Here is a 24,850-nt window from a genome sequence, read left to right as displayed (position 1 = left end):
CGCATGCAGTCCGTTTCTCATGCACTTTCTCGCTCTTGCTCATGTGCACTTTCTTGACTGTTGCTCTCTTTCTCCTACATTCATCCAGAAGAAAAATGATGATGCCAGTTCCTTGACACCAGATATTTTTGAGCTCCAATTACCATTTGCTTATTTATCCTTTGACCCATCTACATTGGATACATGCCATGACCTGAAAACTTGTTACGTAAATAAGCAAATGATGTGCAGTAGATTTTAAGGGTCCAGTTCATTGTGTCATTAGAACCACTTAATTTGGATTGTTGCCATGTAATTTATTGTAATATACTACCAAAATGTTTTATGTAGGTTAAGACTGGCATTTTATTTACTTTTAAATGATTTGATCCAAATTACTGTTGTGATGTTGTACAGGGGTAACATTTTGTTTCTTCAATAGAGCGTGCCATTCCTGCTGAACATATGATGTATGAACATCTGCAGAAGTGGGGACCTCGGAAGGAGGAAGTCAAATTCTTTCTCCGTCATGAGGATTCACCCAATGAAAATAGTGAACAAAGCAAGTAAAACATTGACCATTTTTGAAACTTGTAAATTATGAATAAAATGTATATGTATATTTAAATTCTCCCAAAGGACTTATTTGAGGCAATGTTGATGTTTCAAAGTACTGTGAAAATGCAGATTGCTGAAAAGTTCCCAATCATGGAAGCATACACCGTGAGCAGAGGCGGTTTAGCTTATTGTGCCTGTGGCAGATCTTTGAAAGTCCTATCCAACAGTTGCATTCCGCTGCTCTTGCCCCGTAGTCCTGCCAATTTCCAATTACCTGGTGAAAGTTACCATTGAGTTTGATTCCGCTGAGGGCAGCACGGTGGCCTAGTGGTTAGCACAACCGCCTCACGGCGCTGAGGTCCCAGGTTCGATCCCGGCTCTGGGTCACTGCCCGTGTGGAGTTTGCACATTCTCCCCGTGTCTGCGTGGGTTTCGCCCCCACAACCCAAAAATGTGCAGAGAAGGTGGATTGGCCACGCTAAATTGCCCCTTAATTGGAAAAAATAATTGGGTACTCGAAATTTTTTTTTTAAAAAAGAATTTGATTCCGCTGCACATTTAAGCAGTGCGCTTCATAAGAAAAGGCCTAATCATCAGAACTGCTAGTACAAGAGATCAAATTCTATTTCTGTTGCGTGGTATTGTTAGATAATCACATTTTAATGCTTTGGAGTGTAAAATTAATGAGCAGGAGTGCCAAACTGCCTATTCTTCCCATTTTTCTCCTTTGAAGTAGATGGGAAAGAAAATTGGGTGGAATGGAAAAATGAGCTGCAGATTATGAAGCAGCATCCCATTACAATGTCACAAAGTTGAATCGCAGGGTACTGAGGGTTAAGGAAGGCATTTTCATCAATTCTGAAAGACCCTATAGTCCTGATATTATAGTTGTTCCTTAAATGATTCCAGAATTTTTGCCTCTACTATTCTTATTTGGAAATTTATTCCAAATGTTAGTTATTTTGTACAAAGGAGAATTTTCTAATTTCATTTCTAAATTCACCTCATTAGTTTGAACATGTGTTGTCATGCCCTTATGCTTTCACTTTCATTTAAAATAACGAACTTCAGTTTTTATAGTAAGAAGTCTTAAAACACCAGGTTATAAAATCCACCAGGTTTGTTTTGAATCACTAGCTTTCGGAGCGCAGCTCCTTCATCGGGCCAGTGAAGAGGTGGGTTCCACAACCACATGTGTGCTCTGTTGGATTTTAACCTGGTGTTGTAAGACTTCTTACTGTGCCCATCCCAGTCCAACGCTGGCATCTCCACATTCAGTTTCTATAGCACCTTTTTTCCATTCACTGGTCTTCCAATAATACCATGGGAATTTACTGTAAATGTAAGTAACTGGAGCAAATAAACATGCTCTTAGTTTGATAGCTAATGTGAAGTACAGTACCTCTGGTCATGTAGTAGTTGTCAAGCCTGTTGAGCTCAAACCCACAGCACTCTAACTCAGAGACAAGAGAGAAAAATTACAGATTGAGAGTTACAATGGGAGGACAGTCTTTGGCTGCAGTTATTATACTCAAGTAATAGACAATAACATCTGACTATATAGTATGCCTTAAACAATAACACCTGGCTATGTAGTATACCCTATGTAGTGAATGTGATACCACATGAGGACTTTAGACTTTCCATTTTTTACATGGGCAATAATGCAGTTTATGATATTAAACCGTAAAGTCAAACCGCACAATCAGCACATCCTTTTGTTTGATGTATGCAGATATATTTATCTCTTTGATTTCACTTGAATCTAACTAAGCATATTTTAAAGTAAATTTTGGTTTGCTTTTGCAGATGTACGCCAATCTCAAGATCAACTGAATAGATGGAATGGAATAAACCTTTCTACAGACAAGCGTTTTGAAAATGGGGTATGTAGTTTCTTTATTGGTTCATAATTTCCTTGAATACATGTAAGCTACTTTTAAAAATATTTTTATTCTCCATTTTCACATTTCTTCAGAATTTACACCCCACCAACAAACAGTAAATGGCAACAAACAAATACAGTGTCAATCCATTATCAACAACAGCGATCCTATCCTCCTACCACCCCAAACAGCCCACCTGACAATATAAGCATCAAATAAAACAAACCTTCCCAAGATGGGAAAAGAAAGGAAAAAATAAAAAGGAATCGGGAATCGTCTATGGTCACCATTGACATATACAGTCCACCCCCCAATCCACCTCCCTAATATTCAATGCCATCCAATCCCCGAAAGAGTACCATGAATGACACCCATGAATTGTAGACCCCCCCCAGACTCCTCCCCTCCACTTCCTCTTGTAAACTCCCCCCCCACCTCTGTTCCTTCCCCCAACTTTTCACCCCGGCTAGACTCACCGAAACCTGTTCTACCAGGCTCCGATAGCCGCAGCTCCTCCCCTCACCTCACTGCGGTTCACTGGCCGGCTTAAACCGGCCAGCGTGGAGGCCCCTGCCCGGGTCTCCTTCCCCCTTGCCCGGTCCCAGGAAAACCAAGAACTCCCCTTTAGCAAACAGCCCCCGCATACACACCCAAGCCCCAAAGAACCATCATTGCAAATGAAAGTCCCATCTCTTCCCTTGTCCAAATATATACAGCGTTGACTCATTTAGTACATACCCCAACACGTAGTGACAAAATAAAGTTACATGAGGCTACATCGGCACACGATCCGCTCTCAGTCCCATTTCTCAGTTCTGCCACAGTCCTTCTGCCTTCGCAAACTTTTCCGCCGTCCCAACCTAAAAGTCCTTGGATTTGTAGGTCGCCCTCAAGTTAGCTGGATATACTATGCCGCGCTGCATCTTGCTGATGTACAGTGCCTTTTTCACCCGGCTGAAGGCAGCCCGCCTGCTCGCCAGCTCCACTGCAAAGTCCTGGTATATACGTATACCAGCTCCAGCCCACTGCACCTCCCGCTTCTGCTTTGCCCAGCACAGGACTTTCTCCTTCACGCTGTACCTACGCAAACACACATTTACTACTCTTGGTGGCTCACTCGCCTTTGGTGTAGGCCTCCACAACTGATGACCCCGATCCAGTTCATATCGGGAGGGATTGTCCCCCTCCCCCCAATAGCTTTGCCATCATCGTGGCAAAATACTCCGTCGGCCTTGGGCCTTCCACCCCTTCGGGCAGACCCACAATCCTCAGATTCTGTCGCCTGGATCTGTTTTCCAGGTCTTCCATTTTGGCTCGCAGACCCTTGGTCTCTATCACCCTCCGCAACTCCTTCCCCATCGAGGTGAGTTGATCACTGTGCTGCGATAATGCCTCTTCCACTTCCTTCAGTGTCTCATCTTGCTTCCGCACCTTCACCACTGCGCTTGATACCGGCACCCTCACCGGGGCGATCGCCTCCTCCACCAGCACTTTCAATACCGCCCCCATCTCCTTCTTCATCGCTTCCATGTGTTTTGTGAACTGTTTTTCAAGCTCCACAGCCATCACCGTGGTCATTTCTTCTGCTGTGAGCGATACGGCCTCCCCTGGTGTTCCAGCCTCCGTTTTCCTTACAGTTCCTGCGCTGACTTTTTCACTCACTGGTGGACTTCCGTTAACCCTCTTTTTCTCGGCCATTTTTCTCCCCAACTTGGACATTTCTCCTCACTGTGCCTCCTTACAGCTTTGTCAGCCTCCGTTGCCCCGGGACCGGGTGTTAAAACCCCAAAATTTCTATTCTGCGCGGGAGCCCTCCAGTGTGCGGCTGCCTCCCGCCCGTCGTCACCGGAAGTCTGTAAGCTGCTTTTAACTTTATTTTCTCCAAGTCCTTCCAATTTGTGTTCAATCTACCCACATTGCTAAGAATGTGTTATTCAAGATGAAGAAATATGATGTCAGTATGCATCCACAGCTTATTGTACTTCAGCATCTTGCTGTTCGCCACTATCGCATCAGGGTGATCTTTGGTGTGCCCCCATCATTTGCACCAACTTTGGGTACAAGCAAAAATTCAACTGCCATGTGTATAATACCCAGCTGTTGCATCTTTTAAAATAAATTTAGATGATCCAATTCTTTCCTTTTACAATTAAGGGGCAATTTAGCGTGGCCCATTCACCTGCCCAACATATCTTTTTGGTTTGGGCAGACATTGGAGAATGTGCAAACTCCACAACCCTGCTGTTGCTTGTTTGCTGTTTCCTAGCACTGTCTGCTCGGAAACATTTTTAAGCAGGTCACGGCTTGGTGGACAGCCGATTATCTGTGGATATTAGATATTGGTTGTGTGACGTTGAGTTTTAGCAACATTCCTCATAATTAGGGCTCAAAGCTAATTATCCTTCAAGCCAAATGTTGGATGTTGATAAGAAATTGCCTGCAGGTTAGAAAATAATTGAGGACTTGTTTGAGAAATTACGTCAGGGTAGAGTTGGAACTGCTGCTGTTCGTAATTTACATCAATGATATGAACTCAGAAGTTGATCAAATTTGAAAATTAGTAATAGGTTGAGAGGTGGCAGCTAAAAATTGTACCATGAGATGGGCAAATTGTACAAGTGGGCAGAATATTGGAAAGAACATGCACAGCGCGTAGCCCATGAATGGTACTGGAATGACGGCAGAACACCTTGAAAATTATACAGAACCATATTCATGTTACATGCTCATTATTACAACCCAAAAACCTCAGGAATGATGTGTGTTTAGTCCCACATTTATCTCTGTTCTCAGTTCTTTGATCTGTTTCATTTTTAAACCATTCCATTAAAATTAAGTTAAACATGCAAAATGGAGACAAGTATTCGTACTGAACTGAATTATTGTACAAAAAGGAATGCCACACTTACCGTGTGTGCTAGTAACATTTTAATTTTTTTTCTTTTTGTGAAAACCTTTTGGAAAGTCTATTTTATGGAATGCAAATTAGAGGTTTGCTCACATGTTATGGAACCTGACTCACATTTTGTTATCAGTTCATAATAATGTTTATTATCAATAGTCGGCTTACATTAACACTGCAATGAAGTTACTGTGAAAAGCCCCTAGTCGCCACACTTCGGCGCCTGTCTGGGTACACAGAGGGAGAATTCGGAATGTCCAATTCACCTAACAAGCACTTCTTTCAGAAGGAGGAAGCCAGAGTACCTGGGGGTTACTCACGCAGACACGGTGAGAACGTGCAGACTCCGCACAGACAGTGACCCAAGTTGGGAATCCGGGTCCCTGGCTCTGTGAAGCAACAGTGCTAACCACTGTGCTATCCACTTAAGTTCTTAAGTGTGCTGAAATTGGAATAGTTTTCTGAAAGATCTAATGGTATAGCTGTTTAATATCAAATCACTGTGTTTTAAAAACATTAGCTATCCTTTTATTAAATTTCAAGTTGTTGCTCTTCTCAACATTGTTTGTTCTTTGTATGTGGGTAACACTGGTGATTTATTGCTCATACCTGGGTTGGACTAAAGCATATTATTTGAAACACATGTAGACCATTTGAATTTCACCATAATCTAGTATCCATCATGGTTTCAACCACAAATTACCACATTTATTTGAGTTCAGACCTTTGGGTTGATGATCCACTACCAATAAGCACTAGATTAATAGGCTCATAACATCTTGGGAAAATCTAAAAGTGACTTTATGTGAAACATGTAATATTGCCATGTTGCATAATAAAGGACACAAAGGTTAACAGCTGGAAACAAAAGAAATCTGAAAAGTTTTAGAAAATGGAATAACACTAGAATGTAGCTAATACAAGCATTTTCACATTCCCTTTTTCTATAATTTAATTGCTTACTTAAATGATAAAGGAATTGAATGTGAAAATGTTTGTATTGGCAATATGTATCTATTAAATTAAACAGTCATCAGAAAAACACTTGAGAACTGGCAGCACAGTGGTTAGCAATGCTGCCTCATGGCGCCAGGGACCTGGCTTTGATTCTGACCTTTGGAGACTGCGTGGAGTTTGTACTTTCTCCCCATGGGTTTCCTCTGGGTGCTCCGGTTTCCTCCCACAGTCCAAAGATATGCAGGATTGGCTATGTTAAATTGCCCCTAAGTGGGGTTACGGAGTTAGTGTGGGGTTTGGGCCCAAGTAGGGTGCTTTTTCAGAGCCTTGGTGCCTTTTTCGGAGCCCTGGTGCAGACTCGATGGGCTGAATGGCCTGCTTGGGATTCTATTCTGTAAAAATGATCCGTGTAGTCAATGACAGTGGACTTCAGCCCCATTTACAAGCAATCTACTCAAGTACCAACTAAATATTTGCATGCCAACAGCAGTCCAGAAGTACCATAATTTGTGAAGTTTTTTGAGACATCTTAATAGTGTATAATGCAATATATAAATTCTATACGTGAAGTAGTGTTTGACTTTCCTATGACTTTGTGTCGTAGCCTGTTGGTAATGACACTTGCACTAGCAACCCAATGATCCTGAATTCCGATCTTTCAATTGTGAAATTCAATTCAATAATTCTGGTCAATTGTAAACTGCATGCCTGACAAAATATAATGTAAGCTCTTGGATTGTTGTTAAAACCCAACTGGCTTAAGTGCAGTTTGCCCTTAATGCCCTCTGGCAGTATCTATGGAGAGAAATAAACAATTAATATTTCAGATCTGTGACTGTTCATCAGAAGTGGCATCTTGTGTCTGGTTTCCTTTATAATTAGAACATAGAACAGTACAGCACAGAACAGGCCCTTCGGCCCTCGATGTTGTGCCGAGCAATGATCACCCCACTCAAACCCACGTATCCACCCTATACCCGTAACCCAACAACACCCCCCCCTAACCTTACTTTTAGGACACTACAGGCAATTTAGCATGGCCAATCCACCTAACCCACACATCTTTGGACTGTGGGAGGAAACCGGAGCCCCCGGAGGAAACCCACGTACACACGGGGAGGACGTGCAGACTCCACACAGACAGTGACCCAGCCGGGAATCGAACCTGGGACCCTGGAGCTGTGAAGCATTTATGCTAACCACCATAATTGTTGCACTGGAGGCCCAGGACCTTTTTCACAAACGGGAAGAAGTATTTACTCACTGGATGGGCAGTTTGCTTTTGAATTTGCAGTTCTCAAATATAATCTGAATATCAGGGACACCTCCTTGTTTGGACAAATTAATTTTACCTATCATCAAAAATGGGGTTTATAAGCAATGTCAATTAGTCAAAGTGTTTATTTTATATTTTTTGGTCTACCACCTTTCTTTACATTCCGAGGGATCTTATTGATGTAGACTATTTTGGCGAAATCTGCAGTGTTAGTTAATCCAATATCATAGTTCTAATTGCTGATTACTTTCAGTGGATATCGTGGAAGGTCCACACAAGGCAGAAATATGGAAATTATGCCAATGGCCTGTGTGGGACAGCCAGAAGTTCGTTATACCCATGGACTAGAGTAAATGGCTGTACTAATAGACAGGACAATCATTTATTTTTTACCATAATATTGCTATGCTTTCTGACCTTGGGGGTGGGTGCCAAAAATAGCCTTGAGGTGCTACACTGTAACCTCTAGAGTCCAAAATTCTTGGGACCAATATGTTTTTGGGTTTTGGAATTTGCTGGATTAGAACGCCTAACTACAAGTATGTGAGCAGGAAAGTACTGTTGCTATAAGTATTTATCTGAAACACTATAGTGATAAACCTGTAATAAAACTTGTTTTACATAAACACTCTCTTCCATGTTTCTGCTTTGAAAATACTGCACTAAAATGATGTCGAGGACCTGCTCAAAAATTTTTCCAGGCAACTGGTGTTTCCAAACAACAGATTTCCAGACTGGAAAGTTTATGGTAACTCCAGAAACAACATCATAGGGCCAAATCTTTCAGTCTTTGGATGGTCGGAAACCAGACATACGACTGAGATGCATGTCAGGACAATGTGGAAGGCCTGAGATGCAGACCTATGTGGGAATTATCTGGGGTGTTTCAACTTCCGATGGGTGATTCTCTTATTCCCCAGAACCCTTGGTCAATATCTCCAACTCTTGAGATAGTCGGGGAGAGATCCTTATGACTTAGCTGGATAGTAATTCAGGAAATGTAAGACAAATTGAAAATTAGTCTAACATTGGGTAACTACAAAACTGATTACCCAGTCGCAGGCACTCCACCTGACTAATCCTCGACTAAACCAGCCAACCACCGACCTACCTTACCCATAACTTGCCCCGCAGCTTCTGTTCTCAAATGGGGGCATGTCTTCTGGACTGATCCTTTTTGCAGATTTCTGCTTGGATTCCTTCGCTGAGTGACTTCTTCCATTGCTGTATCGAAAGCTGGGCCCTTTTAAACGCAGCCAGGCAAGTGCATAGAAGTCCAACCAGCATTTGGCACAACGGCTCTGATGCTGATTGGAAAATTTTGACCAATATGTAGAAGTGATTTTAAATGTACAAAAAATTGATTTTCCTATTTGAATTTGGCATCTAATTTTAAATGACGCTTGCTGGGACACCACTGAAAATAACTAAATTCCTTCCAAACTTTAACCTAGTGAAATTGCTATTTGTCATTCTACTGTGTGGGTTATTTAAATTTGTACAGTGCTTTTTGCTTTATACATGAAAATCTTTCAAGGAAACTGCCCTTTTCTGGTTTCACGTATAATGAGTTGATTCTTAAATGACAGCTGCTTCAATGGCCAGTTCAACATATCAGCTAGTTGTCTGTTGTCGGAGCAATACGCTTATACGTTTTGTTTTCTACAGCTTCATATAGATGAGCCAAATGTTACTCATTGATCGTGAAGACTATCCATTGTAGTTTAAAATCTTAAGCCAATTGATTCACTCTTAAAAGTAAACATGACTACATGTTTCCAGACCCATCATAAATGCTAGTTTCAAGCATTTCCTAATCTTAGTTTGCTGCATAATATGTAGAATTTTGAACTGTAACAAAATATTATCAGAAAATATGACTTGTTTCTTAAAATAAATCTGCTTATGTGTGAGATTGGCATGATTGTGGAAGTCTTAGCAATTTGCCACATTGGCTTAACTGGTAGAACTCCTGTTATTGAATCACAATGTTCAGGCCCACTGAACATGTAACCTACGCTGATGCTTAATGCAACATTCCCTCAGTATTATGCTTAGTCGATATGCCATCTTTAAGATAAGATGTTAAAACATTGTTGGACGTACCAAAAAAACCCATGGCACTATTTGCAGAAAAGCAAGGGGCTCTTCTTGCCAACATTCCTTGGTTGGACCTAGAATTGTTGATTGTTTGCCTATGTAATGGTGCCATGTGAGAGTACCTTTAAGAAATGCGTGTTTATAAATGGTTGTGTATATACATATCTGTATTGAGAGTACCTTTAAGAAATGGGTGTTTAAGAAATAGGTGTTTACTACTGCAGTGATGTCAATGAGTGGGCTGTCTGTCAGCTTTTTACTTTCATTTTAGGCTGTTTGCTGCAGGGTGTGTTTCGTTTTCAGTGTTGGAGCTGAAGCCAGACCAAGCAGGTGTACTGCTGTTTTCTCTGGCATCAAAAGACTATCTCTTGATCGTTTGGTGAATTCAGAATTATAAATGTTTTCAGTAGTGACTTTAACCTGATGTGCTTCTGATAAAGGTTTTGTTTTTAAGTCGTATGGATGTTAAAAAGGAAAGCTTAAAGGTTTACTTAGTGTTGTAGTCTTTAGGGATTGTAGTCTTTGGGGGTTGTATTTGAATTAATGGTTGCTAAGATGTTCACTCTGTTTTAAAAAGGTTAACTTGAGTTCATAGAATAAACATTGTTTTGCTTTAAAAAATACTTTTCCATTTCTGCTGTACCACACCTGTAGAGTGGGCCGTCTGCTCCCCATACCGCAATCTATTAAAAGTTGTGGGTTTGGTGTGTTGCTCGTTCTGGGTGAGTGTGCTTTACACACAATTGGCTCTGTTTTATTCCTTAGCTCTATAGAGTCGCCAGGTATCCTTATGATACCGCCACAAGATTCAAGTTCAAGTTCAGACCAATGACTCAATACACCAGTTAGTAAGTTCAAACAAGACACGTTTATTATTACACAGTTATTTACTACTCATGCATATAATACTAAAAGACTAGGCTATTCCTACCGCTAACAGGCCAATACTTATCTGGAATAAAGGAACTGCCGGATCAGGGAACAATGGCCTCTTGCTTTGTCCTGGATCCGCAGGCTTCCAGTTGATATGGACTAAAGGGGTCAGGAGTGTCTACTCTCGTAGCGTGCATTGTATGACACTTACTTGATGGCGGCTGCTGACCAGGCCACTCCTTCTCAAGGTCTTCTGCTGCAAAGGTGTTCTGCTGGGAGGGCCGGCTGGTCAAGAAGAAAGAATCAGTCCTGGGACCTGACTTTAATAGGTCCCAGGGGCTTTGCGCCCTTCTGGGCTGACCCTCTATAAACTTGCAATCGATTGAGTCTCTTCCCAATCGATTGATTTGAATTTCCCCAATAACGGGGCTGTTCCTCGATCACTGGGCGGTTCTTTCCACCTTCTTTGTGTCCTTTGTTTCCGACTCCACTGGCGCCGGGATGTCTGACCTTCTATAGAATGTTTCAATCTCTTCTAATTGTTGTGTCCATTGTGCCTGGGAATCACCGGGAATTGCTCACTTAATATGCGCAGCTCGTTAGTTACAATGCTGTCTGGTTTCTTTAGTAGCTAGAATACACGGGATTCTGCAAACTGCTTGTCTCTTTGCAACTGCCCATTTTTACCTGTAACCTTTGCGTTCTTCCATTTTGTGTGAGGAAGTGGCCATCCCAGGTGGCTACAGGTGAACTCCATTGATACACTTTGGGATTCTCTGAACCCTGGCCCATAACAATGGTAACATAAGTCATTGATTGTAAAGCATGGGAAAATGAAATGGTACCATATCAAAACAGATTATTTCAAATTGTACAGTTAGATCTGCACCACACCCAGCTTCCATATATCTGTCTACTTCTCCCATCTTCCACTACTACTTTGCCAGTGTTCAATTTCTGCAGCTGAACATTGGGTAGACTTGACTTATTGATTGCCCAAGGTGTCACTAACTCTAACCTTCACGATTTCTCCATTTGTTGTTTCGTCACTGCCTCAAATCACACTTTGCAACCATGGTGCCCAACTCTAGATGAGCATCTGACCCCAGATCTTTTTGACCACGATGACTGTCAACCTCTACCTCTGTAACATAGCCTGTCTCCATCCCACCACAGCTATCATCAAGACTTAATCAAAACAAAATGAAATATTGCTCATCAATGGCTTTGTTGCATTTTGACTATTCCAATCCTCATTTGGCTGAGCTATCTGTCTACAGTTGTTTCCAAAACTCTATCCACTGACCTACATTGGATCCATTCTCCAAGGTCTCAAGTTTAAAATTCTTCTTGCATTAAATTACACTAATCTGGTTGATAGTGTCAAATGGGCAGCACGGTAGCACAATGGGTAGTACTGTTGCTTCACAGCTCCAGGGTCCCAGGTTCGGGTCACTGTCTGTGCAGAGTCTGCATGTTCTCCCTGTGCCTGTGTGGGTTTCCTCCGGGTGCTCTGGTTTCCTCCCACAAGTCCCAAAAGACGTGCTGTTGGGTGAATTGGACATTCTGAATTCTCCCTCTGTGTACTCGAACAAGTGCCAGAATGTGGCAATTAGGTGCTTTTCACAGTAACTTCATTGTAGTGTTAATGTAGGCCTACTTGTGACAATAAAGATTATTATTAAATCAGACTTAGAGGTGGGATAACCTCCCCCTGTCCTTTGTGGGCGAGGTTTGGACTATTAAAATGTCGTACTCAAGAGATTTTTATTTATTTTTCAATGTCTCCCTATTTTTCTGCCCCAAGTCCTTTTTTAAAAAAAAAATCAATGTCCTCTTTTATTTGGGTGGGTAAGATTCGAAGGATCCGTGGGGCTTTCTTCCAAAGAGATGACCAGTTCGGGGGCTTGGCTCGGCCCAATATATTGTTTTACTATTGGGTAGCCAATATTCAGAAGATATTGTTTTGGTTCAGCGATGCTGGCCTCTTATGGGGACAAATGGAAACAGGTTCCTGCATTGTTTCTAGCCTTGGTGAAATTGTTACTGCATTGTTGCCTTTCTCTCTGGTAAGATTTTCCTTGAATCCAGTGGTTGTGTCCATGCTGAGAATTTGGAAGTAGCCCGGGCAGCATTTTAAGCTCTGTTCCCTGTCTTTACTAGCCCCCATCTGCAACAACCACCTTTTTCTGCCAACGTGTTTGGACTTGACATTTTAAGCCATGGCAGGGGAAGGGTCTGAAGAGATTTGAAGACCTTTTTGTGGAGGGGATATTTTCCAGGTTCAGGAGTTGCTGGAGAAATTCCAATTTCCTGGTTCCAGTCTTTTCAGGTACTTTCAGATTCACGATTTCTTGTGCAAGGCCCCCCCCCCCGCCCCCCCCCCCCCCCCCCCCCCCCCCCCCCCCCCCCCCCAAATTCAAGGTGGTGCATAGAGCTCACCTGACTAAAGCGAAAATGAGTGGATTTTTCCCCGTGGTGAAGGACAAGTGCAAGCGCTGCTCTTGGGGGGCTGACTAGCCACACTCGTATGTTCTGGTCTTGTCCCAAGTTGGTAAGCTTCTGGGCCTCTTTCTTCAAAACCCATGTCGGAGATGCTCGCTGTTAATTTGGGTCCGCTGGTGGAAATATTTGGGATATCAAACTCACCGGGGCTGAAGGTTCGATGTAATCGCCTTTGCCTCATTCAAAGCCCGGAGATGGTTCTGCTTGGGTAGTGCCTCTGTTTGGTTGGGTGACCTCGTATTTTCTACATTTGGAGAAGGTTAAGTATATTAATAGAGGCTTTGTAGAAGGGTTCTATCTAAGGTGGCAGCCATTCCTTTCCATTTTTAAGGAGCTAGTCACTGTCAGCTGTTAGGGGTTTAGTTTTTAGGGTTAAAGTTCATAAGTGCTTTTGCTTGTTAGTCTCTTGCTTCTATGTTTACAATCTATGTAAATGATCCCAAAGAGAAAGTGCTGGAAAATCTCAGTAGTTCTAGCAGCATCTGCAGGGAGAGAAAGGAACTAACATTTCGAGTCCAGATGAACCTTTGTCAATATAAATAATCTGCAGGCAGGGACAGAGTGCAACATTGCAAAATTTGCAGATGATACTAAAATAGGTGGGGAAGCAGGCAGTGAAGAGGAGAGAGATTTTGCAGACGGATATAGATAGGCTAGGAGATTGGGGCTAACATTTAGCAGATGGAGTTGAATGTGGATAAGTGTGAGGTTATCCATTTTGGCCAAAAAATACTCTGGGAAATTATCTAAATGGAAAGCAGATTCAAAATGCGTCTGGGCGTCTTTGTTCATGAATCTCAGAAAGTCAGTATGCAGGTACAGCATGTAATTAAAAAGGCAAGTGGTAAGTTAGCGTTTATTGCAAAAGGACTTGAGTATAAAAGTAGAGAAGTGTTGCTGCAATTGTATAGGGTTTTGGTGAGACCACATCTGGAGTATTGTTTTCAGTTTTGGTCTCATTTGAGGAAGGATGTGATGGCATTGGACGCAGTTCAGAGGAGATTCACCAGATTGATTCCAGGGATGAAAGGATTGACGGATGAGGGGATAATAAACAGTTCGGGCTTATACTTGCTGGAGTTTAGAAGGATGAGATGGGATCTGATCAATGTATATAAAATGCTAAAAGGGGTTGATAAAGTAAACATAGACCAAATTGTTCTCCATTTAGGGCAATCTAGAGCGAGAGATCACAGATATAGGTTAAGAGGTGGTAGATTTAGAACTGAGATGGTGAGGAACTACTTCTTGCAGAGGATGGTGAATTTGTGGAATTTACTGCCCCATAGTGCAGTGGAATCTGAGTCATTAAATGGTTTCAAGAAGGGGATAGATATATTTCTGATATTAAAAAAAAAAGGATTAAAGCAATATGGTAACAGGAAAGGAGGTGGATTTGAGACCAGAAAGAGATCAGCCATGATCTGATTGGCAGAAAAGGCTCGAAGGGCTGAATTGCCGCCTCCTGCTCCTAATTCCTGTGTTCTATTGTGTAATTTTGGTTAATTGTGTTGTAGTGTTTTGTTTATATGGAACATTTTCGATAAACATTTTAGTAATTTTTTTCTCAAGTTTAAAATTCAGCAAAACAGCAACTCATAGTGTCATTAACATAGTAAAAGGTGTGGGGCAGCATGCTGGCACAGTGGGTAGCACTGCTACCTCATGGTGCTGCGGTCCCAGGTTCAATCCCTGCTCTGGGTCACTCTGTGTGGAGTTGGCACTTTCTCCCCATGTTTGTGTGGGTTTTGCCCCCACAACCCAAAGATGTGTCAGATAGGTGGATTGCCCTTAATTGGAAAAAAATAAATTGGGTATTCTAAAATTATATTTTTTTTAAAAACATAGTAAAAGGTGCAGGACTCTTTATGGGACTGTTAGCAAACAAAATTTGACATCAAGCCACCTAAAACAACATTAGGGCAGACAAAGCAGCAGTTTTAAAGAGGAGAGAGGCAGGGAGGTTTGGGGAGAGAATTCCAGAGCTTGGACCTTGCCAAGTGAAGGCATGGCCACCAGTTTTGGAGTGACAAAATTTGGGGATGTCAAGAGGCCATAATTAGAACAGCGCAGATACTTTGGAGGATTGTAGAGATTGGAGATGGAGAAAGTTTTTTTACATTATTTATAGGATGTGGGCCTCACTGGCTAGGCCAGCATATATTGCCCATCCCTAGTTTCCCTTCAGACGGTGGTGGTGTAGGTGCCTTCTTGAACCACTGCAGTTCTGGAGGTGTAGGTGCACCTACAGTGCTGTTAGGGAAGGAATTGCGGGTTTTTGACCCAGCATTCGTGAAGGAACGAAGATATTTTCCAAATCAGGATGTTGAGTGACTTGGAGGGGAACTTCCAGGTGATGTTCCCAGGTATCTGCTACTCTTGTCCTTCTAGACGGTAGTGGTTGTGGGTTTGAAAGATGCTGCTTAAGGGACTTTGGTGAGTTCCTGCAGTGTATCTTGTCGATGGTACACACGGCTGCCATTGTTCATTGGTGGTGCATGGATTGAATGTTTCTGGAAGGTGTAACAGTCAAGCATGCTGCTTTGACCTGGATGGGGTTGAGCTTCTTGAGTGTTGTTGCTGCTGTACTCGTCCAGACAAGTGGAGAATATTTCATTACATTCCTGACTTGTGCTCTGTGGATGGTAGACAGGCTTTGGAGGGTCAGGAGATAAGTTACTCACCACAGGAATCCTAGCCTTTTGACCTGCTCTGGTAGCCACAGTATTTCTATGGTAAGTCCAGTTCAGTTTCTGGTCAATGGTAATCCATTGATAATGTGGGATTCAGTGATGGCAATGTCACTGAATGTCAAGGGATGGTGGTTAGTCTTGTTGGAGATGGTCATTGCCTGGCACTTGTGTAGTATGAATGTTACTTCCAATTGATAGCCCAAGCCTGGATCTTGTCCATGTCTTGACGGCATTTGGGCGTGGACTGCTTCAGTATCTGAAGAGTCATGAATGGTGCTGAACATTGTGCAGTCATCTGTGAACATCCCCACCGTTGACCCTATGATGGAAAGAAAATCATTGATGAAGCAGCTGAAATGGTTGGATCAAGGGCACGACCTTGAGGTTGAGGAAGTCCAGCAATGATGTCCCAGAGCGATATGATTGACCTTCAACCACCACAGCCATCTTCCTTTGTGTCAGGTATGACTCCAACTAGCAGAGATGATAAACTGAGCAGACTTCAATGGCAGCTAAGATCGAGAAGGACGACAGTGATGGAGCAGAGATTGGATTGGATTTGTTTATTGCCATGTGTACTGGGATACAGTGAAAAGTACTGTTCTGCATGCAGCTCAGACAGATCATTCCGTACATGAAAAGAAAATACATAACAGGACAAACATAAAATACACAACATAAATATGTAGACACAGGCATCTGGTGAAGCAGAGAGGCGATGAAGAGATCAGATCAGTCCATAAGAGGGTCGTTTATTGCCCAATGGAAGAAGTTGGAAGTGTGTGCGCGCGTGCGAGAGAGACCCACAACAGCCGTGTCGTCGGCTCACCTGTAGACGGCGTTGGAGCCAAATATCGGTGTGTGTGTATAGGAGTATATTCTGGGGTTAAGTACGCTGCCTTGAGGGGCCCTGGTATTGATATATATCGTGCAGGTCCTGTTGTTGTTTATCCTTACTGATTGTGGTCAATGGGTCAGAAAGGCGAGAGTCCAATTGCCGAGTGAGGAGCCAAGTCCTAGGTTTTGGAGCTTTGATATGAGCTTGGCTGGGATTATGGTGTTGAAGGCGGAAGTAGTCAATAATTAGGAGTCTGATGTAGGAGTCCTTGTTGTCGAAATGCTCTAGGGATGAGTATTAGGCCAGGGAGATGGAGTCTGCTATGGATTGCTTGCGGCGGTATGAGAAATTCAGAACTCTGGCGAGAGACTAGTACATGGTTGGCAAGGAAAATGCAAAATATGTTGAACAAAAAAGAGCTTCGATGATTGTGGACATAAGATAACGAAGATACCAAAGACATGATGACGAAGGTAGCAAGGGTAATGTGGTGAAAATATAAGGTCCAAATTATGCAGTGGTTTGGAGTATGTGACTTGAGCAAAGTGGCAGGAAATCTATATGTCGTGATTTTGTTTTGAGAAACTTATCATTTAGTTGGTTGTCACTGCCAAACCATTCCATGACATCATTGTCAGCCCTGTGTCCTAGAGTTGAATCTCATGGGCATGGATTTTAGGCTAGCCTGGTAGTAAATAGAGAACTACCCAGCATCAGCAAACTATGCTATCAGCTACAACATTCCTGGTTCTTTTATCTCCTTCAGTAGAATATGAAAACTGCTTGTTAAATAATTTCACTAACAATCCAAACACTGAACATTGCATCCTGATAGCATTATCGGTCTTTTCTGTAAAATTACACGAATCTCAAAAATGTTGGTCAGACTTTCCTCCCAAACTAAATCACACTCCGAATTTGTAAGAAATATTCAACTGGGGCAGCACTGTGGCGCAGCAGTTGGCGTGCTGCTTCACGGCGCCGAGCTCCCAGGTTCGATCCCAGCTCAGGGTCACTGTCCGTGTGGAGTTTGCACATTCTTCGAGTGTTTGCATGGGTTTCGCCCCCACAGGTATAGCTGTAGGGGCCTCACGGTAGCATGGTGGTTAGCATCAATGCTTCACAGCTAAAGGGTCCCAGGTTCGATTCCCGGCTGGGTCACTGTCTGTGTGGAGTCTGCACGTCCTCCCCGTGTGTGCGTGGGTTTCCTCCGGGTGCTCCGGTTTCCTCCCACAGTCCAAAGATGTGCGGGTTAGGTGGATTGGCCATGCTAAATTGCCCGTAGTGTAAGGTTAATGGGGGGATTGTTGGGTTACAGGTATGTGGGTTTAAGTAGGGTGATCATTGCTCGGCACAACATTGAGGGCCGAAGGGCCTGTTCTGTGCTGTACTGTTCTATCTATAACCCAAAAGATGTGCAGGATAGGTGGATTGGCCACGCTAAATTGCCCCTTAATTGGAAAAAAATTAATTGGGCACTCTAAATTTAAAATCAAAATTTAGAAAAAGAAATATTCAACTGTACGGTATATTGTTTCATGGCTGATAGGTACTCGCCAGGAATTTTTTGGAATTGAGTTTTGTCCAATTTTCTGTAATTTTGAGCCTCACGCCTGTCTAATCTATAATATTTGTAAAAGTACTTGTATTACTTTGATGCCACAAGGCGACCTCGTATTTTGTAAAGGGCTTAATGAAAAAGAGGCTTGTAATATTCTTTAAACTTAAAAGTTCACATAAAAATTACGCAAGATCTCTTGTTACTGTTTTAGAACATAGAACATAGAACAGTACAGCACAGAACAGGCCCTTCGGCCCTCGATGTTGTGCCGAGCAATGATCACCCTACTTAAACCCACGTAACCCGTATACCCGTAACCCAAAAATCCCCCCATTAACCTTACACTACGGGCAATTTAGCATGGCCAATCCACCTAACCCGCACATCTTTGGACTGTGGGAGGAAACCGGAGCACCCGGAGGAAACCCACGCACACACGGAGAGGACGTGCAGACTCCACACAGACAGTGACCCAGCCGGGAATCGAACCTGGGACCCTGGAGCTGTAAAGCATTGATGCTAACCACCATGCTACCGTGAGGCCCCAAAGTTTTCATCTGTGTAAATGCATGCGAAAGAGAACAGACATGTCGAGGATCTAAAGGTTCAATCTAAACATGGTTCTCTATGTTTCAAGACAGTTGTTGAACTTTGTTCAAAAAAGAACACCATTTCAATTTTTACACCTAGGTGCTTTCTATTCTCTCCACTCTTTCTTCCTAAGATAACTTGTGACAGGATTTGATTTTTACAAGTCTACTATCTTGTCCCAATGACCATTTTACACGCGTCAGTAAATTAATGTTGTCTGTACACAATATCATGCTGACTCCAATCCTGGCCTCACCTGATACATATGTATACATTCTATCAAAGGCCATTTGATCATGTTTAGAAACCGGGATCCTAGCAGATATTTCTGGTGGATCGAACTTCCTGACCCAAATGCATCAGTGCAGCCCACATGATGCATTCATCCACTGAGCCATGTACTGCCCCCCAAAATTAGCCCATTAATCACTTAAGCGCAAAGGGGTTTAATGGAAATTAGCATAATCCTACAGTGATGCCACTGTGGAAGTAGCTTTTAATTAAAATAGGAATGTTCACTTGCTAAAATTTATTTTCTACCAGAATGCATCCAGAAGTGCTTTGTATTATTTGACATTTTGGTGATGACAGCAAGTAAGGAGTCTTTTTGCTGTACGTTAGAATCGTGGAGACAATTTAGTATTCAGCTGGTTTTGTAATTTTAGCATTTCAACAACTGAAAAATAAATGGTGGAGGAAGGGTGTGTATGCATTTTACTCCTATTGAGCAATTAAACTGCCAAAAGAAACAAGGGTGGTTAGCCAAGTCTAGAGTCCCCTGGTTCATGAGGTTCATACAGAGTAAGATAAAGTATCAGACTTTATCAGACATGGATATTTAAGTGCATGGAGAGCAAGAAAATAACTAAGGAAATAATAGAACATATTAGGGAATTAAAAGGTAACCTGCGTGTGGTGGGTGAGAATATGTATAAAATTCTTATTTAATGCTTTCAGCTTGCACTTTACATAGAACATAGAACATAGAACGATACAGCGCAGTACAGGCCCATCGGCCCTCGATGTTGCACCGACATGGAAAAAAACTAAAGGCCATCTAACCTACACTATGCCCTTATCATCCATATGCTTATCCAATAAATTTTTAAATGCCCTCAATGTTGGCGAGTTCACTACTGTTGCAGGTAGGGCATTCCACGGCCTCACCACTCTTTGCGTAAAAAGCCCACCTCTGACCTCTGTCCTATATCTATTACCCCTCAATTTAAGGCTATGTCCCCTCGTGCTAGCCACCTCCATCCGCGGGAGAAGGCTCTCGCTGTCCACCCTATCTAACCCTCTGATCATTTTGTATGCCTCTATTAAGTCACCTCTTAACCTTCTTCTCTCTAACGAAAACAACCTCCAGTCCATCAGCCTTTCCTCATAAGATTTTCCCTCCATACCAGGCAACATCCTGGTTAATCTCCTCTGCACCCGTTCCAAAGCTTCCACGTCCTTCCTATAATGAGGCGACCAGAACTGTACGCAATACTCCAAATGCGGCCGTACTAGAGTTTTGTACAACTGCAACATGACTTCATGGCTCCGGAACTCAATCATTCTACCAATGAAGGCCAACACACCATAGGCCTTCTTCACAACCCTATCAACCTGGGTGGCAACTTTCAGGGATCTATGTACATGGACACCGAGATCCCTCTGCTCATCCACACTACCAAGAATTTTACCATTAGCCAAATATTCCGCATTCCTGTTATTCTTTCCAAAGTGAATCACCTCACACTTCTCCACATTAAACTCCATTTGCCACCTCTCAGCCCAGCTCTGCAGCTTATCTATGTACCTCTGTAACCTGCAACATCCTTCCGCACTGTCTACAACTCCACCGACTTTAGTGTCATCTGCAAATTTACTCACCCATCCTTCTGCGCCCTCCTCTAGGTCATTTATAAAAATGACAAACAGCAACGGCCCCAGAACAGATCCTTGTGGTACGCCACTCGTAACTGAACTCCATTCTGAACATTTCCCATCAACTACCACTCTCTGTCTTCTTTCAACTAGCCAATTTCTGATCCACATCTCTAAATCACCCTCAAACCCCAGCCTCCGTATTTTCTGCAATAGCCGGCCGTGGGGAACCTTATCAAACGCTTTACTGAAATCCATATACACCACATCAACTGCTCTACCCTCGTCTACCTGTTCAGTCACCTTCTCAAAGAACTCGATAAGGTTTGTGAGGCATGACCTACCCTTCACAAAACCATGCTGACTATCCCTAATCATATTATTCCTATCTAGATGATTATAAATTGTATCTTTTATAATCCTCTCCAAGACTTTACCCACCACAGACGTTAGGCTCACCGGCCTATAGTTACCGGGGTTATCTCTACTCCCCTTCTTGAACAAAGGGACCACATTTGCTATCCTCTTTGTGGCTACCTTGACAAAAGAGGGGGTTGATGATGACATCATGGCTAAGAAGGAAGTGTGAAATATTGGTTGGGATAAATATTGTAAAGGAGGATGCATTAAAGAGTTTAACAATTTCAAAAATAGATGAACTGCTAGGCTAGATTAAATATATCTCATTGTTAAAAGAAGCAAGATATTTCAGACTCTCAGACCATCATATTTCAACCTTCCGTGGTTGCAGGATTGGTGTCACAGAGAATTGGGAGACTGCCAACATTGTTGTTTAAAAATGGAGGCGGGGATGACGACTCCCGGTGGTGACCATGAGGGAGTAGGTCGCACATTTGGTGGTTCCCGCTCTGGCTAGACATTTGGTCATCCCCCCCCCCAGACTTTGTTTGCGCTTTTAAGCGCTGGATTTGAAGAAGCAGTGAACAAGTGTCTGTATATATTGGTTTATGGAACAGAGAGCCCGAAGAGATCGAAAAGGAAGAAACAATAAGTCAGGATCGAGCTGGGTTTTGGCTGCAGCAGTGGACAAGATGGCCGGTGTCCATACCCCTGGGGCTTTGACCCAACCATCAGCGGAGGAGCTAATGCAGATCATCCGGGAAGGCTTCGCCAGACAGAAACGGGAATGTCTGGACCCGATTAAGGAAACGGTGGAGAGGATGGAGCGGAGGCTAGATGCCCAGGACAGGGCGATCCAGAACCTGGAGAAGGCGCTAGCTGAACAGGAGGAACACCAGACAGTGGTGGAGATGGGGATGGGGATGCTGAGGGACCGGCAAAAACGGCTGCTGGAACAGTGAGAGGATTTGGAGAACAGGTCCCGTAGGCAGAACCTAAGGATTGTTGGCCTCCCAGAGGGGGCTGATCCCAAGGCGTTTGTGGTGAACGTGTTCCTGAAGCTGCTGGGAGATGGGGCTTTCCCCTGACCGCTAGAGGTGGATCGGGCGTACAGAGCGCTGGCGAAGAAGCCGCGGCAGGGAGACCCCCTGTGGGCGATTGTGGTCAGGTTCCATAGGTACCTGGATAAGGAGCGTATTCTCCAATAGGCGAAACGTACGCGGAGCTGTAAGTGGGACAACAGCATTTTACGGGTGTACCAAGATCTAAGCGTGGTGGTGGCCAAGAGGAGGGCAGGCTTTAATCAAGTCAAGTCGATCCTGTTCAAGAAGCAGGTTAAGTTTGGTCTGTTGTATCCGGCGCAACTTTGGGTTACGCATGAGGACCAACATCACTACATTGAGTCGCCCGAGGACGCTATGGAGTTTGCCAGGAACAAAGGACTGGTGCAAACTTGAGAACATTCTGCTCTAAGTTTGAGAAACTGTTTTTCCTGTTTGTTTCAAATGCTGTTTGCACAGATTTATTCGTTTGTTTGTTTTCATTCTTGGCTTTTCTCTATGATAATTGTGTTTTGTTTAAGAAGGGGAAAGTAGTTAAAAAATTATTCGATCTCGGTGGGTTTTCTGTGTTGTGAGGGGGGTGGTGGTGGGGATTTTTTACTATTATTTTGAGTGGTATTACTTTGATTTGTATTATGGCAAGAGTTTGGCTTTGTTTTTCTTTATACCTACTTTGGATGGCGTCTGTTTCTTAAAGGGGGTGGCGATCGGGGCTGGGTTGATGAGGGCGATGGTTTCGAGGGGCGGGGGAAGCGCAGGTAGGAAATAATAGGTGGGAGACATGCTGGCGCCAGAGTCGCGGGCCACTAGGCTAGCTGGGTGAGCTAGTCTGCAGGAGCGGATTTCATAAAGAGGGTGCTGGGGAAGATACCCAACCTGGATTCCCTCATGCTGGTTATGGGAGGTGATTTCAACACCGTTATGGATCCAGGCCTGGACCGGCCATGCTCAAGAACAGGCAGTGTGCCAGCAATGGGAAAAGAGCTGAGGGAGTTCATGGAGCAGATGGGGGGAGCCGATCCATGGTGGATTGGTAGGCCGACAGGGAAAGCGTTTTCCTCCTTTTCGCAAGTTCATAGTGTCTACTCCCGGATCAAATTTTTTAATACTGAGTAGGGATCTACTGACAGGGGTGGTGGATGCTCAGTATTCGGCAATCACCATTTCCGACCATGCCCCGCATTGGGTCGAGCTACAGGTGAGTGAAGAGAGCTTCCAGCGCCCGCAGTGGAGGCTGGATGTGGGACTTTTGGCGGATGAAGTGGTGTGCAAGAGGGTGAGGAAGTGGAAACAAAACTACCTGCAGGTCAATGATGCTGGGGAAGTCTCAGCAGCGGTGGGGTGGGAGGCGCTCAAGGCAGTGGTGAGAGGGGAGCTGATTTCAATCCAGGTTCACGGACAAGACGGACTTCTTACACTAAACCAAGCAAATGCAAATACAGTATAATACAACATCCCCCATCCCAGACCCTCAGTTTGAGTCCAATTTCTCGGCTTGCACAAAGGCCCACGCCTCCTCCGGGGACTCAAAATAATGGTGCCGATCTTTATAGGTGACCCACAGACGTGTCGGCTGCAACATGCCGAACTTCACACTCCGTCTGTGGAGCACCGCCTTCGTCCGATTAAACCTGGCCCTTCGCCTCGCCACCTCCGCACTCCAGTCCTGGAAGATCTGCACCTCCGTGTTCTCCCACTTGCTGCTCCGCTCCTTCTTGGCCCACCGGAGCACACACTCACGATCCACGAACCAATGAAACCTCACCAACACCGCCCGCGCCTGCTCGTTCGGCTTGGGCCTCCTAGCCAGAATTCTGTGGGCCCCCTCCAACTCCAGGGGCCCCTGGAAGGACCCAGCCCCCATCAGCGAGTTTAACATAATCACCAAATAGGTCCGACCCGTCCAGCCCCTCCGTGAGGCCCAGGATCCGCAAATTCTTCCTCCTCAACCGGTTATCCAGCTCCTCGAACCGCTCCTGCCATCTTTTATGGAGCGCCTCATGCATCTCCACCTTCCCCGCCTCGACCACGTCCTCCCTTTCGGAGGCCTGCTGCTGCAGCTCCCGGATCGGAGCCCCCTGGGCTGTCTGGGTCTCCATCAGTTCCCTGTTAGTTACCTTCAGGGACTCCAGCAGCTCCAACTTCAGCTCCTGGAAGCAGCGCAGCAGAGTTGTCTGCTGCTCCTGGACCCACTTCCTCAGCTCCTCGAGGTCTCCGCTGGCCGCCATTTTATCTTCCTGCCCCCGTTTTTCCAGAGGTGCTTTCTTCGGCTTTTTCTCTGCCCCGCTCCTGGTCCGGACCGTTGGGGTCGACTGCTGCCCTCTTCCCCCGTTGGGGTTTGCCGCTACAGTTCCGTTGGGGGCCCTGAAAAGAGCACCAGAGTCCGATCTCCGCGGGAGCCGCCGAATGTGCGGCTTAACTGCTCATCGCCGCCACCGGAAGTCCCTCGGACCACTTGTTTGTGATATACATAAATGATCTGGACGAAGGTATAGGTGGTCTGATGAGCAAGTTTGCAGATTATACTAAGATTGGTGGAGTTGCAGATAGTGAAGCGGACTGTCAGAGAATACAGCAAAATATAGATAGATTGGAGAGTTGGGAAGAGAAATGGCAGATGGAGTTCAATCCAGGCAAATGCGAGGTGATGCATTTTGGAAGATCTAATTCAAGAGCGGACTATAAGGTCAATGGAAGAGTCCTGGGGAAAATTGATGTACAGAGAGATCTGGGCGTTCAGGTCTATTGTACCCTGAAGGTGGCAACGTAGGTTGATAGTGGTTAAGAAGGCATACAGAATGCTTGCCTTCATCGGACGGGGTATTGAGTACAAGA

At 44.1% G+C, this 24,850-nt stretch overlaps 1 protein-coding gene across 1 annotated transcript in view; it reads left to right on the top strand.

The window, feature by feature from the left end:
• The window catches only part of ppp1r13bb (protein phosphatase 1, regulatory subunit 13Bb), a 125,769-nt gene that overhangs the window by 11,818 nt on the left and 89,101 nt on the right, over positions 1–24,850 (top strand). Inside the window, 2 exon segments of the mRNA XM_038777831.1 lie at positions 422–541; positions 2,347–2,423. Of these exon segments, the coding sequence (XP_038633759.1) occupies positions 422–541; positions 2,347–2,423 (197 nt within the window).

Source organism: Scyliorhinus canicula, chromosome 2 (genome assembly GCF_902713615.1).
Source record: "Scyliorhinus canicula chromosome 2, sScyCan1.1, whole genome shotgun sequence".
In the NCBI taxonomy this organism is placed as follows: Eukaryota; Metazoa; Chordata; class Chondrichthyes; order Carcharhiniformes; family Scyliorhinidae; genus Scyliorhinus; species Scyliorhinus canicula.
Note: the sequence above shows the minus strand (reverse complement) of the source record. Positions and strands in the feature narration are given on the sequence as shown.